Here is an 18,071-nt window from a genome sequence, read left to right as displayed (position 1 = left end):
CACATGCCAAAATATTCTGTAAGATAATTAGCCAATTTTGTTTAAATGAAGGGTTGCAGAAATGAATACACCCTAGGTTTAATTCAGCAAATGTGTAATATTCTAGCACTTCTGTGTTTCACTGCGTTGGTCCTTGACGGATGTTCACATCTGTACTGTTTATCTCCTGGAGGACGAGCTGTTTCTCGGTTTGTCTCTACAGCTGCTCAAGGACGTTAAGGTCGAGTCAAATGCACGTCCAAAGACTTGAGAATTAATGTCTTCGTTGTTACGCTGAAAAAAAGCACAATGATGCAGGGAATAAGGGGAAGGTAGCATCTTCTGTTTTTGTATTTGATGACAGCGTTGACGAAGCGTATCTCCTTCACAGCGCTCCTGAGGGAACTTGGTCTCTTGAGACCGGAGTATGCATCCCAGAAGTCTCTATTTTGTAATTATGGGCCTCGGATTAGATCAAATAGGTTTATGTAGCTACAGTAGGTAGTTAAACTTCTTCAGGGTCACTTGTCACTCTTTCCATAGCCCTTGCCAGCTCTAAGACACTTACATGTTATTTCTCCCGCTCTTTTTCTAGCAAATTTCAAAAGCCTTTTCACAAGTCCATTGTTTTTGAGCTATATTTTCACACTTAAAACAATAATGCGGTACACCATTGTCCTCTTATGCCTAGAAAGCGGTCACGTAGCAGTTCTCCCCGAGTGGTTCTGAGTAATTTCTGTGTTTTATAGCCCACTGAACTCATTATATTGTACTCATTTATGCTGTGCGCTGTATATAGACTGCATATAAATGAATGCCATTACTTTTAACCAGCTAGTCAATTATAAAGTTCTAGACATCACAGCGAAAAGTGCTTCAAGTGCCCCTATTATGAGTAATGAAAGATATTTAGATTTTTAGGACTCCCCAACATCCAGGGAGGTCAAAAACACTTTCTTTCTCACAGAAATCCACAAGAGAGGCACCTTAAACACTGTCTGTATGAAAATTAATACATCTTTACGATCTCTTACTTTAAAGAAATAATTAGTATTTGTACTGTTTGTGGAACGTCACGACTTTATTTGGAAAGCCGACGCTTTCAGTAGTAGATGCAGCGCGTGTGATGTATTGGAATATGTGCCATTTCTTTATGGTGTTTTTTAGCATACGGCCACAGGTAAAAGTCAATTAGAGCCGAGTTGATGTGGCAGCTCTTGCCGTCCCTCTCCTCCACGAGCTTCCACAGATGCTGCCGGACCCTCTCCACACACCAGACGGAGCAGCCCCTGATCTCCACCTCTCTCCTCTCACCTGAGCTCAACGGCTCACCTGTCAAGCAAAAGCAATCGCTACAGTTTATATACATAGTAGCGCTGTCGGGTTTTTGTGTGCCGTTATTGTGGTTATATAAATACATATGCGCAGTTTTTTCAAAATGCCGCTACGAACCGTTTTTCAGCGTCTCCATGAGGGCATCAGAGTAGCGTAGAGCTCCGAGGTGCACAAGGCCTTGAGGCACCCTGTAGTCGGCGAACATGGTCAGGTAGTCCAGGTTGGGGATGTCGCCTTCCCCTCTCGCCTCCATGATGCCCCAGAAGTCTGCCACAAGGATCTGAGCTCTCTTATAAAAGGAGATCCTCTTACCCTACAGCATCAACAAAATACGAGGATACCACTTTTGAAAAAGAAGCATGGTTCAGCATGTGTTTGAAACGTCGAAACAATAAACTGCACTTGAATGAAGGTAAGAAAGTATATTTAGTATATATTAGTTGAACTGTTAACTGACTTACGTACTTTATCAAACGTATCTTTATATGTAATTTCATAATTATTTTTTTTGTTTTTAAAATGTAATGTGTACGCTGAATTTTATTGATAATGACAAGCATTCATAGTAAACTAAAATGTAATGTAATTTCTACTATAAATGTGTGTAATGCATTAAAATATATTTGTAACTACTGCAATTTAGTACGTTTAAATTATAAGTACTCTAGATATTTTATTAACACTACAATTATAATCAAGTATTTGCTTTAGTATGTTAGTCACCACATAAATGTAAACTTTTAAGAAACAGGCATGAAAGCGTCTCTCTTTAAGTACACTTAATTATATTTACATTTTTTTTTTTTTTTACATATAATTTTAAAGATTTGAAGTTCACAAAAATACTTTGAAACTAAGCGCACTTATTATTCACAAGGAATGAAAAGTACAACCAAAATCTGAGCTAGCTCTGATCTAAATCCATCTTTTAAAGGCGGTCAATAAACACGTCAATACGCCTAACTTATCGACTGTAACGAGAGATATATATAACAAACATAACGAAAAGCGTCTATATCACCTGCCCCGCCTTTAAACTGAAATGTTCATAAGTATTTGTACCTCGTACATGGCTTCGTCTCTGTATGACGGTATATTCTCCACGATGAACTTCACCATCTTCTCTGCATCGTTCTCACAGAGGCTCATGAATCTCCGGAAGGACCCGCCATGCTCCGTGAGCACCCGGCCGGCCTCGGTCAGGGCCCGGTGGCGCTCTTTCAGCATCGGCATGGGAGCATCGCTGTCCGAGCGCAGCACTTTGGCCAGCTCGGCCTCGCTGATCTGAGAGAAGTAAGCGGGGTTGGTAATGGGCACTCCTAAATAAAAGACATCACACACATATCTCCACGTTAAATATAAACAGCATTCTGGAGCAGACTGTAGGTGGCGCGTCCACGTGACGTAGATTCGGCGCGCTTCAGAAACCCCCCGCCTTCCCCAGCTCCACCTGTACGGACCTGCTACGGAGTGATCAGCCGAAAGATATCATACGTATAATGCACGCCATGTTTCTACAAGTCATTTAAGAGCAAAAGAAAGCGAGAAAAAGCCCCAAACCCCAGTGATACCGTTGTCGTTGTTAAGCGGTGAGGAAATGTTCTCACTGTCTATGGGTATAGCTTTGGGTTTCGTCCATGTGCAGCTATTTTCAGCTGAACAAAACATTGTTTGTTATTTGAATGCATTATCTTAATTATGAACCCACTAGTTTGTAGGGCAAACCGTTTTACCGTTTATTGCCTGCAGCAGAAGTGCAGCAAATCTATTTTTACCAAACCCAAAAATCATTATGAGAGTTGTCATTACAGAAATAATGATTAAATTAAGAGGAGAGCCAGAAATCCGATCACCTTCGTCCATAGCTCTGGTCACGGCGGCACAGAGAGACATGTACCCTCGATAGGTGCTTCCTCTACACATAACCTCACACTGCTCTTCCTCCCTCTCAGGCCAGAAGGAGAAGTTCATGGTGTCCGTCACAAACACCCAGTTGATGGCTTCGTCTGAGTCTGGCGGAGGAGCCAGAGGATTCATCTTCTTCCAGCCGCTGGCTGTGAACTCCTCGCTGTCACGGAGATCGTAGATCATCCGCGCCACATGTTTGACTCCATCCTCATCCACGAACACATCTCGACTGCGCTCGGCCACGAACCGACCGGACTCTCGAGGGGACAGCGGCGGCTCCATTGGTTCCTCTGAGAGAAGAGATAATATTGAGAACACTATTGCTATTAAAACAAACAGAATGCAATGACCGACGAAGTGTGGTATCGCTGGTTCATTGGTGGAAAAAGGTCAAGTCGAGCACACCGCATTGTGGGTTACAGTATTCCATGCATGCTGCATCCGAATATGTACAGCTACAATTTAGCAGGCAAAAACACCAGGCACTAAGTACGGTATGTAAAAAAAATGGTATGTTCAAATCAGACTGATCCAACACTTCTGGTGAGATGCTGAAGTGTGACTTTAGTACGCTTTGCTATCCCATGAGGCCGTGGGAGAGCATTTGTGAATGACAGTGAAGTGACAAGTTTACTGTAGTAAGACTGGACTGTAGTGATAAAAATAAAACCTTATAGAACTTTTCTTTCTTTCTTTTACAGTCAAAAAGGTGGTTAAAAAAACCAAGTACGCTTAGTATGCTGAGCGCGCGGCCATTATGATGAGTGCAGGTGAGTACATGTTCAGAAAAGATGCGTAGTGTGCGAAAATGACCTACTACAAACACGAAAACAGCTAACTAACACCAAGTCATTATCGACTCAGTTATTCTTAAAGACGTTACGGATATTTTATTCCCTTCTTTGACAATTTTCTAACAGTTGTGAATTGTTTCTACCATACTTACTGAAAAGCCGCAAGTTAAATGTAATCAAACAGCCTGGTTTTAATTCAGTCAGCGCTCAGATCTGCAGAAGCGAGGAGTTGGGTTTCTCTGCGTACAAAGTACATTAGGCTGTACAGGCTATCAGCTGCGGATATCGCGGGTTTTTCTCCTCGGAGGTGAAACGCCTACTAACGCGTACACGCTTGAAAACACGCCTTTGATTTCCGTGCTTCTTTCCGCCGCTCGTTCAGTCGCCGTTCGCTAAAACCGTTCTAGCTTCAAGCGGACCACAGGTGCGCAGAAAATGCGCAAGTATTCGGTTCATGGAAAAGCTGCGAAGCTAATTAAATTTAAATATAGTTAATTAAATATCGTGATGAGCTTCCGCGCATTTCGCGAACGGTTACAAGACTGACATGTGGACCATTCGCCGTCCTTATCTATTTTAACATTTACAGTTAACGTGTAATGCAACTATCTTGCAAATGTGTAACAAAATAACATAAAACGCGTACGAATTAACGTTTAAAACGTGATTTTCAGGGTGTCTTAACTTATATTACAAAAACTGTGTCAAACCATATCTGAACCTCTTCATAAACAAGGTGTGAAGATATAGACTTCTGTTGACCAAAGCGCAAAAATATCTGAGGCAATATTTAACCCCCTTCTAGTTATTATACTGTAATTATTATAACACACCATACAATGCCATTCTACGGAATTAGAAATCACAACGTTATGCTTTGCATATAGAAAACTAAACGTTTTTTAGGGCCACAGACACAATAATTGAGCACATCCTACCTCAGCCGGTTTAGTGTATTGCAAAAAATCTCATTTATACAAATACACAAGCACACTATAGTTAAATACATTGCGAAGTAGGCATATATATATACATAAGTTCTTAATTATTAATTAATTGGTTTGTCCAGTCATGATTATTTTCTTTATACAGTAGTGACACAATTTACAAATCACACCACGCTGGAAAAATGGCAATTTCTTTATTATTTCAGACAAATGACAAACTCTACAAATGCGCCTGGCTGGAGAACTTCAGAGACAATTTGAGTAAAAAAATAAAGCTAAGAAAATAAAACAAAGAATAGGAGCGCGAGTATTTTTGTCCTGCTGACACAAATAGTCTAAAACTTCAAATCCACTTTTTTCCTTTTCTTAAAAAAAAAAAAAAAAAAAAAAAACATACAATGATTGTGGGCCTTCTTTCAGGATGGCAGACCTACAAAAAAAATTCCAGAGGTAGAGCAAATTTTTTTATACACTAGATTTTAAAAACCCAGCAACAGACAGGAGAAAATACATACAAAACAGTACTGCAAGCCTTCAGTACCTGGTGAAAATATTATCTGTATTTCTGAGGATAAAACATTACACGCATGGAGACAGTAGAGGATATATTCATATGTCCATAGTAATCATTTTCCATTGGATATTTACATTTTATTCTTTATCTAATGCCATTTTAGAACGCTCAGAAAAACAATAGGTGTACAAAAAAAAAAAAAAAAAAAAAAAAAAAAGGTAAAACATAACTGCTGTGTGTACATTCTGGATCAAGAGTTTGGAATAGTGGAAAAGTTTCAGAACTCACAAAACATTCACTCCAAAAGAGAAAACGACAACAAAGTCCTGTTGAGCAGAAGTTATCCGCTTATCCAAGCACACTTATCACTGGGAAGTGAGAGTTGGCCCGTTAAAATGAATATTTATAAAAACAAAGCAAAAAACAAAACAAAAAGAAAAATCCCACCAAATCCACAATCAAGGAGAACCAGAGGGGCTCTGGCTCGTATGACTCTATGATTGATTCCTATGAAGGTGACAGACAGGGACGCGTCGTGTGTCAGGCCATCACGTGGTGACAGGGCTGGAGCTGCAGCTGGATGGAGGTCCTGAGAAAGGTGGGCTGCTTAGTTCTGGCGCCCCAAGAGGTGCAGAGCACTGGACAACGAAACACAGGAGAGAAACGATCAGTCCACAACTACACTGCAGCTCAACCTTTCAGCAGTGGCTCTCGCTAACACTTAGCAAAAAATACTGTAATAGTTTGTTTGTTTTTCATTTAGCTGGTGACACTTTATTTTAAGGACATATTCTAGCGTATAGGCCGGTTATTAATACTTAAACATATACCAATGCCTTATTCTGCATGAACTTCAAGGTCTTTTAACTAACTATTAATAAGCAGCAAATTAGGAGTCAAGTAATAAGTTCCCTAAGTAAGCTTTTTATGAATATAAGTAAACTCTTAAAAATTTTCAAGTAAATGTCTAATAAAAATGTGCGTGTGTGTGATATATATATATATATATATATATATATATGCTGGCATTATGTCAGATCTTTGATATTTAAGCAACGATTGGTAATGACGTCCTGGTGTGTTTGACAGCACTGACTGAGTCTCACACACCTGTTCTGCAGCAGGTACTGAGCGTTCTGGATCTGGTCCTGGGTTCCTGTGATGGTGATGATGCGGTCCTCAGAACCCTGCAGGGGCTCGTCGATCTTGATCGACGCTCCGGACTCGTGACGAATCTGCTTGATCCTCTGGCCGCCTTTACCGATGATGGACCCCGCCAGCTGAGAACCACAGGAGACAGAGGTCAAGACGCGTCTCGCGCGTGAAGAGCGTCGCATTACCAGTGACTTACTCACATCTTTAGGAATCGTCACTTGTGTGGTGATCACAGGACCGTCACTGTAACTACTCCTTCCACCTGAGCGTAAAGAGAGAGGAATAATCACAATAAGGGGGGGGGGGTCTATGAATTTATACAATCATACAATCAAAAAAAGGCTTCTTTTTAACAGCATGCAACACTGACCAGAGTGATAAGAGGATTCCCAAGATGAACTGTTTTCTGATTTGAGAAAAACAAACAGAAATGATAAATGATCTTATGTGAAGATGAAGCAACTTCTTGATAGTCTTTCGTCCAAAAAGTGTCTGAATTTAGTTCAATTCACTCAGCAAATGTTTAAATAGGAAACATCTGCAAAATACTTATTTGGACAAACACAACATTTCTTTTTCATCATTATTATTTTTTGGTTTTGATGAATGGCCCTTAAAAAAATTGGTTGCTTTGCACGTCAATCTAACGATCTCCCCGTCTTCCTGTGCAGTGCTCAGTCAGAGCAAGTGTCCGTAGCTGATAAAAAGCATGACTTAAAAAAAAAAAAAAAGGCTTGAACCAGATATTATTTATTTAGAATGCATTTAAAGATTAACTTACCATATCCATCGTTCTGCAAAATAATAGAGAACAGAAATGTTAGAATCAAAAACCTCAAACGCAAATGTTTTTGTGTTTTCAGTATGATGCGTCTTCTCAAATAATGATAATAATTAACACATCTTTGTAATAAAATGACAAAAAGACAGTACTGACCATGCTGCCTCCATAACGATCATTGCGTCCTCGTCTTTCCGCACTGGAGAGAAAGAAAGCAAAGTGACGAACAGCTAATATAATCGCATCCTACCGAAACAAATACTGTTCAACAACAACAAGCCAGCATGACCGATAACGAGGGAAAACGTCACAGATCCAGAGAAAGCACTCACTGCCGCCGTTCGTCCATGTGGCCACGCTGGGAGCTGTAGTACTGATCATCACTGTCAAAACACAGCATCAAACAGTCAGTCAACACAAACCAATACTAGATAAACCACATTTTAATTATATATATATATATATGTGTGTGTGTGTCACCTTCTCCTGTGGTGTGGGGGTCCCATGGGCATGTTTCGTGGAGGACGGCTCCCTCCTCTTCCTCCTCTCGGGGAAGGAGGGGGGCCCCTGCGTGGGCTCATGTCGTCGTAGTCTCTCCTGCTTTGCATGTGGTGTCCGCCTCGGCCTCCACTGGGGGGCATCCGATCAAAGCCACCACCGCCACCGCCGCCGCCGCCGCTGCTGCTGCCGCCCCGGCCCCTCGAGGAGAAGCCGCTCATTGGCCGGCGGCCCCGCTCTTCATACATCATACTGAAGCCACCGTAGTCATACGTCTCATCGTAAAAGTTAGGGTCGTACTGCTGAGCTCGACCTTTAATGGGAGCCTGGAGGAAACGGAGTTCATGAGAAACCCGTCTTATGACACCTGGGCTAACAGCACGGTCACATGATCTGAATCTGACCTCCACGATGAGCTCCAGCATGGTCTTAATGCACTCCACCACCCGCTCCGCTTTGCCCCCGACGAGCACCACACGATCGGTGGACTGAGGACAGCACTCTTGAAAGAGCTTGATGGTGGTCTGGGTGCTCTGGAATAGAGAGAAAAATGTTGATCAGCACAGGAAACACATCATTTAATCAAGTACTCTTCTCGGCTTCTTACTTCACGAAGTTCCTTGATCTTGGCACCCTTCACTCCAATGATGCTCCCAGCAAGACTCTGATGGATCAGCAGCCTCAGTTCACAGTCAAAGTCCACACCATTATGATGTTGATACTGCCCAACCAATCACAGACGAGAATCAAATATGTCCTTCAAATATCATGTTGCATACACGTTTTTTACAAAAGCACAGATATTAAGATTTATACTTTTTAAGAGCCACATTATAAAAAGCTCTGAATACTAAATAAGCAAATAATAATAATAACCATTAGCTGTTTTAATCAGTAAAATAAAATAATGCAGAAATAGAATACAAACAAGTTGGACATGAATACATGTGTAAAGAATTAAAATGCATGTGGAATAGCCTCTGTACAGACAATAATGCTGTTATTTTAATTACTAAACCATACTGATAAATAAGAGGAAAAAATAAAAGTGCTTATTATTAATAACTCAACGATTTTGAAAAAGTAACCAATTAATATCACTGTTTTAAATGCCAACGTTGCTGTTGCAGATGAAGAGATGAATTAACACCGAAGCGCTTATTATAGTGGGTTATTTAGGCTGTATGACAATCATATTTATGGAACATGAACAATTTTACAGCTTATATATGCACAAAAGTTATCACGATCTAAGTTATGCGCTATTTAGATGTGCAACTCATGGATGCGCCCAAAGAATTTATATATTTTTTCTATGCTTGCTTTATAGGATTTTAATGCTAATTATTTTTTTATTTGAATAAAATCTAACTCACCTCTTCAAGAGTAGGTATGACCTTCAGTAATATTTCAGCTACCGTGGGAATTTCGGCACTGATGCTTAGGATTCTGTCAAAGAAATGAATTGCAATCCACGAGAAGAGAGAAGAGAACCGATATTAGCAATACAAACATCTCGAAGAGTACTATCCAGTGCTTTTTTGTTAGTGCATTTAACAGTGAGTAGAGGAGACAGACCCCAAAGAGTCATTCACTCCGTTCTCAAAAGGGAGTGGAGAACACAGGAAAACAAAGAAAAACGAACTGAAGCTCCTTCCCGTTGCTGAAATGTCAAGATACTTGGGAAGGTCAGATATGCAGTGCGACAGAGAGGAGATTAAAACTGATAAAGGGCTGACAAAGTGCAGAGAGAGACGGAGACAATGGCAGAGGTGAACATGAATGAAGCAGGAGCTCCAGGAGATCCAGCAGAGAAGAGGCAGAAAGAGCAGAGACGGATGAACATACCGGGAGTGCAGTAAAAGTTCAAAAGTCAAACATAACAAGGAAACAATACAACTAACAAAAGGGAGAAATCTAATTTACGCTGCCCCTTCACCCTCAATAAATTCAGCCTTAGCAAGAAACCTTTCACATAAGAACTGCGGAGAACCAAAGGTACAAAAAAAAACTACTTCAGAGAATCTTTCTTGTCATTGGAAAGGGAAAGAGGGTGGGAAAGGACTTCTTTACATGACAGAGAAGGCATTTGAACATAGCAAAACAGTTAATATTGATAGTCATGGCAGCATCATACTCATGTTTCATGGCAGTAAGGGAGTAGTTTGTACATTAAGGATGTTAAAACAGTTCTGGCAGTATTGGCAGTAACAGAGCTGATATGACTTGGAGGTTGGAGTATCTGAGTGGCACGTACCGCTCGGGCCCACTGCTGTCTGGGACTGACACAGTGGCATTGTACTGCAGGGGGCGGGGCCAAGCACCCAGAGCAATCAAGCACACGGATGTCAATCAAGTAAGCCGCCCAATAGGAAGGGCGCGATTATGGGTGTGGCCAACCAGGGAGTCAGGAGGTCAGGCGGCAACGCAGGTGGGCGGTACGAGTCGATCCGGAATATGGGAATTGGCCAAAAATGAACAGAAAAATAAAAACAAAAAAAACAAGGAAAAGGGGAGAGGGAGTGGAAAAGGAATACATTTTATAATTGGAAACACTTTCAGTGTGACTTTCAACTCTCATAATGTTGGAGGAGAATGGAGAACAGGAGAGGAACATAGATTATGAGCATATGTACTAGGCCAGTATCAAAGATTGACATACTCTTCAATTAACTAAAGAGTACAGCAGAATGTGGGGTATTTATAACACAAAGCACTGATTTTGTAACACTAACTGCCTCGTCCAACAATTTCATTTTTCCTTGGACTGAAATTATTTTAAAGTGGCTTTAATACATGTAATCAAATACAACCCAGTTCTACAGACATGTGAGCTCCACCTACCATAGTCTACGTTCGTAGAAAAAGGTGAGAATGTGCAAACTAAACGGAAGAGTACTCACATCTGTGCGCAGAGCTTTAATATTCTTCCCACCCTTTCCGATCACCGCTCCGGCATTCTGGAGAAGAGAGTCCGTCATGAGCGAGGAAGAAAAGCTGAAGTCGAAAGCGACGAGGAAATCAGACGCTTACTTTGCTCTGCAGCAGAATTCGAAGCTCCACCATGTCGTCAGAATTTCGGGATCTCTTATGAGGCTTGTCCTCGTCCATGTCCTCGGCGGAACGCTTACCTGAAACACAGTTTACGCGGAAAAGTTGAAACGAAATGGAAACAGCGAGAGATCTTATGACGTTTTGATCAAAAATTACAAGTTTAGAATTTTTTAAAAAAATGAAACTAAATCTATAATGTCTATTTATAAAACAGGCAACATTTTCATTTTATGTTAGCGTCGACCCGATGAAGTCTGCTGTATCATATTTTGATATGCAAATTTATAAGGCCTCTAAATTATGAACACATTCAGAACTTGAAAAACCTGTTGCACGTAATCTACTACACAGCTTCTGTTATTTGATTATACCTTACAGGAAGTGGAAGGCCTTTTAGTATAACTGTAAAAATTTCTGCTATTTTTTCCCCCCCTGTAAACTATTTAATTTTTTTTTTTTTAAGTAAAAACAACTTTTTTATTGTTTCACGATGAACATTTACTAGTCTGAAGTCTTAGGTTTACTTGATTTCCCATAAAAATAATAATAAAAAAACCCGATGTAACAAATGAGATTATCAAAATTAAGCCATCAGGGTTTGGTGGACCGTTTATTTTGTTAATCATAATCATTTTATTATTGCATTATAATGTTTTTTTTCCCTTCTTGAGGATGAACTCCACATTCCCCTGTATTTTTACGAGCCATAAAAACCTGATGTATTAAACATGACACTCAATAAAAACATATCAAATTTCTCTTTTTTAAAGATTTAATAAATTGTCAAAAGCATTTGATTATACAGAGATATTTCATACGTCAGGCTTTACGGGGTTAAACAAAATGCCTCATGAGAAAAATAAGAAGGGATATTATTCAGTGTCAAGATATGGATGATATAAAAATCTGGACGATTTCTTTTACTATGCACAGTAACATTCCTTAAGTTGGTTTTATTTTAATCTTACCATTACTCTCTTTGTTGCTGAAAGTTTCCTCTTCTTGTGGGTCATTTTCTGGATCCATTATCTATCTACAAGCGGAGATGAACAGCCCTCTCTGTCCAAATGGATGCCTAAGGGAAAATCCACATTGTGCATGAATGAAAATATTATTTGACCTGATAGGATGCTAGTCCCAAGCTTGTGTGTGTGTAATCATTTTAATGATCTGATTGGAATAAACAGTGCTCTTTTGTCTGCTCAGCATAATTGGGGCAAAGCACAGGAAGAAGAATTAAGAACAACTATATAATGAGTTATATATATATATATATATATATATATATATATATATATATATATATATATATTTTTTTTTTTTAATAGCTATTCTCCATTAATGTACTGCAAAGTAACTATAATTACTATTATTTATTTACTGTCTAGTAAAATGTTGGAAACTAACCTACACTTGAACTGAGTCTCAAACCCTAATAGGACGCCTACAGCACTATGTGCACCACAATGGCAAATGAATGTTCAAACTCGCCTGCGATGCTCAAACTATTCGCCAAATGATTTCTAACGCCGGTGTCGCCTAAAAAAATTAAGCACGCTGTGTTTGATTACTGTGAAATGAATTTGTTAGTCGCCATCTTCCTGTACCGGATCAGCTGCCTGACTGGCTAATTAACAATAGAGTTTCAGGAAGCTAACGAGCTAGCTAACTACCATAAAAGTGCCTTCTATAATCAAGAATGCTCGTATTTATTAGGCCCCCTGGTAATAAAACACAGTAAAACCAGTAGAAGAAATTAAGACGCATTTCTTAAAGCAATTATGGAAATTGCAGTAAGGTTAAATGATTAATATTTGCTAGTTTCCTTTAACGTTAGCTAACAGAAATAAAGCTAGCTATCGTAGGAAAATATATTGCAAATTGCGGCCGTGTGCACGAAAAGCTACCTTAATATTTTAGGAATGTGAAACTGTTAGACGCAAAAACGTACTAGATACTTGCGTGAAAACAATGATAAAGCGATTTTTTTTGGATCAGGAAACGTATCTACCGACCTGTTCCTGTCGTACTCCCCCTTCGCAACAACAATGACGCACAAAGTCTATCCAGCGCCGCCGCAGCGAGGACCAATGAAAGCGCCTCCCTCCACAAAATCAACGCGCTCTGATTGGCCGCCTAACCGAAACTCCTAAAGAGTCACGGACAATCATTGGTCAAAAGAAACGTCAGTCTTTTAAGAACGCTTTTTTATGATTAGCTAACGCGGCCGCTGTCTTTTTAGATACGAGGTGATCGTGATGTGGATTTTTGCAAGTTATGAAGTATCAAAAAAGTGAATTAGCCGCCGGTAAGGAGTCACAGGTCAGTAAGGAGTCACACGCAGACTTTTAGTGTAGGTTATGGCACTGAAACTCTCACTAAAACGAAGTGGCGTTCTCAAACCAGACGCCATACAGCCTGCCTGTGGTATGATTGTCAGGTAAGGTAAATAAATCTACTTTATTTAATCATAAAAAGGATTGTAAATTGTAGTGTTGGGTGTTGTTCATTATCAAGTAATTGAGTACTGTAACTACAGTGTCCAATGGAAAAAATAAAGTGAGGGATTACTCTTAATTGTTCTGTAATTGAATTACTGTGATGTAATTGCATTACATAGCTACTGTATAAAACTTTGTATTTAACATCAAAATGTTTTTAATGTTACCTTCTCAAGTACTTAAATTTCTGTAATTCACTTGATATTTATTTGAAAGAATTAAAAGAGCAGTTTCATTTCCCTCCTTGTGACACTGAGCATCTTCTATATATAAATATTCATATTTTAAAGCAACTTGTGATCAGCTTTCTCATCAACACTTGCTTTTGGTCGTTATCAGTGTATTCCAAAGGAACGTTAATAGGTTGATTATATTAACATTAAATCAGTTAATGAAATTACAGTATTTAACTAAATTTCACTTAATGCCATAAGACCAAAAATGTTGATACCATATTTCTTACAAAATATAGAGTGGGTAGGGAAAGCATTCAGACCCCCTTAAATTTTTCACTATTTGTTATATTGCAGCCATTTGCTAAAATCATTTAAGTAATTTTTTTTTCTCATTAAATGTACACACAGCACCCCATATTGACAGAAAAACACAATTGTTGACATGTCTGCAGATTTATTAAAAAATAAAAACTGAAATAATCACATGGTCCCAAGTGTTCAGGCCCTTTTCCCAGCATTTAGTAGAAACACCCTTTTGATCTAATACAGCCATGAGTCTTTTTGGGAAAGCTGCCATTCTGCCATAAAGCCCTGACTGGTGGAGGGCTGCAGTGATGGTTGACTTTCTACAACGTTCTCTCATCTCCCGACCGCATCTCTGGAGCTCAGCCACAGTAATCTTTGCGCTCTTCTCCCCAGATAGCTCAGTTTAGCCGGACGGCCAGCTCTGGGAAAGGTTCTGGTAATGGAGGCCACTGTGCTCCTAGGAACCTTAAGTGCAGCAGAATTTTTTTGTAACGTTGGCCAGATCTGTGCCTTGCCGCAATTCTGTCTCTGAGCTCTTCAGGCAGTTCCTTTGACCTCATGATTCTCATTTGCTCTGACGTTCACTGTGAGCTATAAGGTATTATATACACAGGTGCGTGGATTTCCTCATCAAGTCTAATCAGTATAATCAAACACAGCTGGAGTCAAATGAAGGTGTAGAACCATCTCAAGGGTGATCAGAAGAAATGGACAGCACCTGAGTTAAATGGTCAAAAAGTGTCACAGCAAAGGGTCTGAATACCTAGGACCATGTGATATTTCAGTTTTTCTTTTTTAATTAATCTGCAAAAATGTTGTTTTTCTGTCAATATGGGGTGCTGTGTGTACACTAATGAGAAAAAAAAATAACTTAAATGATTTTAGCAAATGGCTCCAATATAACAAAGAGTGAAAAATTTAAGGGGGTCTGAACCCACTGCTTCCGTACCCACTCTATATATGAACAAAAGTATATTCCCTTCTGTAGAACACAAAGGCGCCAAAGAATATGCGGCACCAAAGACGGAAACATAATTAAAAAAGATTTCCATCTCTGTTGCATGCTTTTTGGAAGTTTTTAAAATGACTGCACCCATATGTACAAGTCATTGGTGTTTGGTGATGAGTTTCTGGCTCAAGGGCTGCATTTAAAGTCACACCTGAGATGTTCAGCTGGGTTTAGGAGTTGGCTTTATGCAGACCAGTCAAGTTCTTCCACACTGACTCAATCATTTATTTTTTTAAGCTCACAATTCCCTAGAATATCATTATATGATTTTAACATTAAGATTTGTACTCATGGATATTACTAAAGTAGTAAAATCTGTCCATTAGAAAAGGGTGACTCAATACAAATTGTTATTTGTGTGTGCGTACAATTTAAAAGTTACAGACTTAATTGGATAGCCTTATTTTTAAAGTGTTTTAAAAATTGCATTAGTTTAAAATGTCTTTCCTAAATCATTAACACAAATTTGTCTCTTTCAGTTGAAGCTGCAGCGTTGGGGACAGTGAGAGGATGTCAGTGGGTGAAGTCCAGGTTACCCAGGCATGGCTGCGTTCTCAATGGCACATCCAGGTCCCTCATGCCTGGCTGGACGCTTGCGTGAACTGGATAAAGGAGGAAGCGGAAAGCGAAGCCGTGCCTCAGATGCTGCTGAATCAGCGCGTCCTGGAGCAATGGCTGCTGACTGACCTGCGAGATCTTTCCCACCCGGTGCTCCCTGAAAGAATATCCGAGGCACAGAAAACCGAACTAAGTACCTGTTTCTGCCTTCAGATGGACTCCCTGCTAGACGTCAGCCAGCCTGCCTACACTCAGCTGCAGCGTATTCGGGGCACCGACTGCTCCAATGATCAAGTCTCGGCGGTCACACAGGAAACTCAGCGGCCGTGGGAGGCCAAGCCCACACGTATGTTGATGTTGCAGCTCACGGATGGAGTGCAGAGCCTGGAGGGTATGGAATACCGGCCCATCCCAGCTTTAAGCACCAACTTGGCGCCTGGGACCAAGATACAGCTAGTCGGTCCCATTGCCGTCCGTCTGGGGGTGCTGCTCCTGAAAGCAGAGAATGTGAAGGTGTTGGGTGGGGAGGTGGAACAACTTTTGGAGCTTTACTCTCAAAGCAGAGTGCTTTGCGGGACACTCGGTTTGCCTGAGGAGAGCCATCCACAAGCTGAGGAACCGGATGACCTGGAGCTCCTGGCCAGTGTAGAGGCTCCAGCAGAGCTTCAGGTAGCTGACAGCGGCTATGACAGCATGGCTTCAGACACTTACTTCAGACCAGCTTGGCCCCAGCCTCGTCTTCAAGCGGCACCCAATCTCAGAGAAGACGACTGGGACATGGACGAAATTCCAGATGACGACTTCAGGAGTATTCCAGACGATTTTGACCACGTTCCACAAAATGTGGAGGACGATGCTCCTGAGGACTTTGATGACATCCCGTTAGAAGAGCTGGAGAGCGTCATGAGCCCAATAGATTGCAAACCCAATGCAATCCAGTCCAGAGTCGAAGAGCCAAGCCTTTCACGTTTTCGGACTACTCTCAGAGTTAGTGACGCATTTGTTGCTGGATCCTCCGCAAACGCAGTTGAGGAACCTGAAGCAAACTTATCTAACCAACCTAAAACTGAAGAACCAAGCCAGACCTTTCGCTCTAAAACTCTGCTTGGCACCACCAGCCAAGGCAGAATCTTCAATGAAGTTCCTCACACATCCATGTCAAGTTCCTCTACAAACACCGCTGGCTCTCTTGCTTACCTACCTGCTCCACCATACCTCTGCGTGCTACAGGCTGGCCACTGGTCGCCCGCCGGAGTTCGAGTTTTACAGCTGCAAGCTTTCATCGTTACACTCAAAGGAAATCTGCGCAGTAGTAGTGGCGCGTGGAAACTCGAGGCCACTATATCGGACGGATCCGGGTACTTGGATGTGGATCTGTCAGACGCCATGCTCACTGAACTCATCGGCTACACCGCAGCAGAGGCTCGAGTGCTGCGGAAAGACCCGTCGAGGCGCGCTGAGGTGGACCGAGGGATTCTGCACTGTCAGAGAGAGCTGGTGGATATGTGCTGCATGATGAGCGTACAGGTGGATGAGACGGGCAGAGGAGCTGTGCTCCGTGTCAGTCCGCTCTCCGACAAGGACTGCTCCGAGATACAGAAAAGAGTGAAAGAGAGGAGGAACTAAACCCTGCTTATTCTCTGGACTCTCTGTAAGCCTAATCTGACAGTGTTTGTGTAGAATCACTCAGTGCTTTCTTTTGATATTTTAGTGATTCGCTTTGGTTCACACAGACTGAAGAAAACCGCTTTTAATGCACTTCACTCACATCTGTTGCAGAATCCACCGTGATCCGTTTTTGTAAATAGTTTTTCGTTCGATTTTTGCTGTCTTTTGAATGTGATTGAATAAATTAACAAAGATCGTTTAAACACTATTTTTTACACTTTCTGAAAAAATGGGTGACTGCTGTGTGGTTTCTTTGTTTGGAGAAGTATAGTAGTTTCATAGTTTTCATTTAAAGTAATGTACTACACGTTTGTATACTGTCTATATTTGTTGTGTGTGTGTGCGCATACACACACACACACACACAAACAAACATAAAAGCCATATGTCGTGAGATTTATTAGGGCTGAGGACCGTGAGGGCTGTGTGTTTGCAAATCATGATACTACATATAAGAAACCATAGATTTGGGTTAAAACAAGCAAGTCTTAAAACAAACACCAACGGGCACCAATAGATGGCAGCAGTGGAATGTAATTGCCAAACAGACCCTTTAATGAACCAGCTAATTCATATATACATTATTATTCCTGCTGTTTACATAAAGGCATACAATGGAGGGGGGAAACACAGGAGTATAAACAAGTACAAAATGTTAACTTTAGTGTTAAAGTTACGAAGTCTAACCTACTCCCATCAGTTAAATTCAAGCGTACAGTAGACGTGGTCTTGATCATATAGATCACGTAGCTTTGTCTTCATGGTTTATAGTCCCTGTCTAAAAATACACGCGTGTCATTAAGTAAGTGCGCAGTAAACGGGCCCTCCACGAGACTCCCGCTGCGCGCGCGCGCTCCTCTGATTCGCCGCTGATTCATGTTCCCGCGT

General features: G+C 40.9%; 3 protein-coding genes across 5 annotated transcripts; 1 reads left to right on the top strand and 2 right to left on the bottom strand.

Moving 5' to 3' along the window:
* Positions 1-1,041: 1,041 nt before the first annotated feature.
* Positions 1,042-4,383, bottom strand: c8h9orf64 (chromosome 8 C9orf64 homolog). Its single transcript, XM_043246365.1, has 5 exons — positions 4,169-4,383; positions 3,168-3,512; positions 2,377-2,633; positions 1,432-1,627; positions 1,042-1,311 (listed from the first exon to the last, which is right to left on the bottom strand). The coding sequence occupies exons 2-5, from the start codon at positions 3,502-3,504 to the stop codon at positions 1,082-1,084; spliced, it is 1,020 nt and encodes a 339-aa protein (XP_043102300.1). The 5' UTR covers positions 3,505-3,512; positions 4,169-4,383; the 3' UTR covers positions 1,042-1,081.
* A 956-nt stretch (positions 4,384-5,339) lies between these two features.
* hnrnpk (heterogeneous nuclear ribonucleoprotein K) lies at positions 5,340-13,064 on the bottom strand. Its single transcript, XM_043246360.1, has 16 exons — positions 12,981-13,064; positions 11,934-12,040; positions 10,945-11,042; positions 10,815-10,871; positions 10,169-10,212; positions 9,288-9,360; positions 8,519-8,632; positions 8,316-8,444; positions 7,894-8,237; positions 7,746-7,796; positions 7,570-7,612; positions 7,414-7,426; positions 7,003-7,038; positions 6,833-6,894; positions 6,588-6,757; positions 5,340-6,115 (listed from the first exon to the last, which is right to left on the bottom strand). Exons 2-16 carry the CDS (start codon positions 11,989-11,991, stop codon positions 6,085-6,087), a joined length of 1,323 nt encoding a protein of 440 aa, XP_043102295.1. The 5' UTR covers positions 11,992-12,040; positions 12,981-13,064; the 3' UTR covers positions 5,340-6,084.
* A 104-nt stretch (positions 13,065-13,168) lies between these two features.
* On the top strand, positions 13,169-17,386 carry rmi1 (RMI1, RecQ mediated genome instability 1, homolog (S. cerevisiae)). 3 transcript variants are annotated; one of them, XM_043247981.1, is made up of 2 exons: positions 13,169-13,405; positions 15,437-17,386. In XM_043247981.1, exon 2 carries the CDS (start codon positions 15,468-15,470, stop codon positions 17,139-17,141), a length of 1,674 nt encoding a protein of 557 aa, XP_043103916.1. In that variant the 5' UTR covers positions 13,169-13,405; positions 15,437-15,467; the 3' UTR covers positions 17,142-17,386. The 3 variants fall into 3 exon arrangements, with proteins under 3 accessions (XP_043103916.1, XP_043103918.1, XP_043103917.1); XM_043247983.1 differs by having other exon boundaries at positions 13,172-13,287; XM_043247982.1 differs by having other exon boundaries at positions 13,172-13,410.
* Positions 17,387-18,071: the final 685 nt, after the last annotated feature.

The sequence above is a fragment of the Puntigrus tetrazona genome, chromosome 8, assembly GCF_018831695.1.
Source record: "Puntigrus tetrazona isolate hp1 chromosome 8, ASM1883169v1, whole genome shotgun sequence".
In the NCBI taxonomy this organism is placed as follows: domain Eukaryota; kingdom Metazoa; phylum Chordata; class Actinopteri; order Cypriniformes; family Cyprinidae; genus Puntigrus; species Puntigrus tetrazona.
This window is presented reverse-complemented; position numbering and strand designations above follow the sequence as displayed.

Coding starts and splice junctions, on each gene's coding strand:
- c8h9orf64 (XM_043246365.1), bottom strand. CDS start 3,504: ATGGAGCCGCCGCTGTCCCCTCGAGAGTCCGGTCGGTTCGTGGCCGAG. Junction 2,634..3,167: donor GACCAGAGCTATGGACGAAG/GTGATCGGATTT, acceptor TCTTTTATTTAG/GAGTGCCCATTACCAACCCC. Junction 1,628..2,376: donor GAGACGAAGCCATGTACGAG/GTACAAATACTT, acceptor TTGATGCTGTAG/GGTAAGAGGATCTCCTTTTA.
- hnrnpk (XM_043246360.1), bottom strand. CDS start 11,991: ATGGATCCAGAAAATGACCCACAAGAAGAGGAAACTTTCAGCAACAAA. Junction 9,361..10,168: donor GACAGCAGTGGGCCCGAGCG/GTACGTGCCACT, acceptor TTTCTTTGACAG/AATCCTAAGCATCAGTGCCG. Junction 6,758..6,832: donor AAGTGACGATTCCTAAAGAT/GTGAGTAAGTCA, acceptor TGTGGTTCTCAG/CTGGCGGGGTCCATCATCGG.
- rmi1 (XM_043247981.1), top strand. CDS start 15,468: ATGTCAGTGGGTGAAGTCCAGGTTACCCAGGCATGGCTGCGTTCTCAA.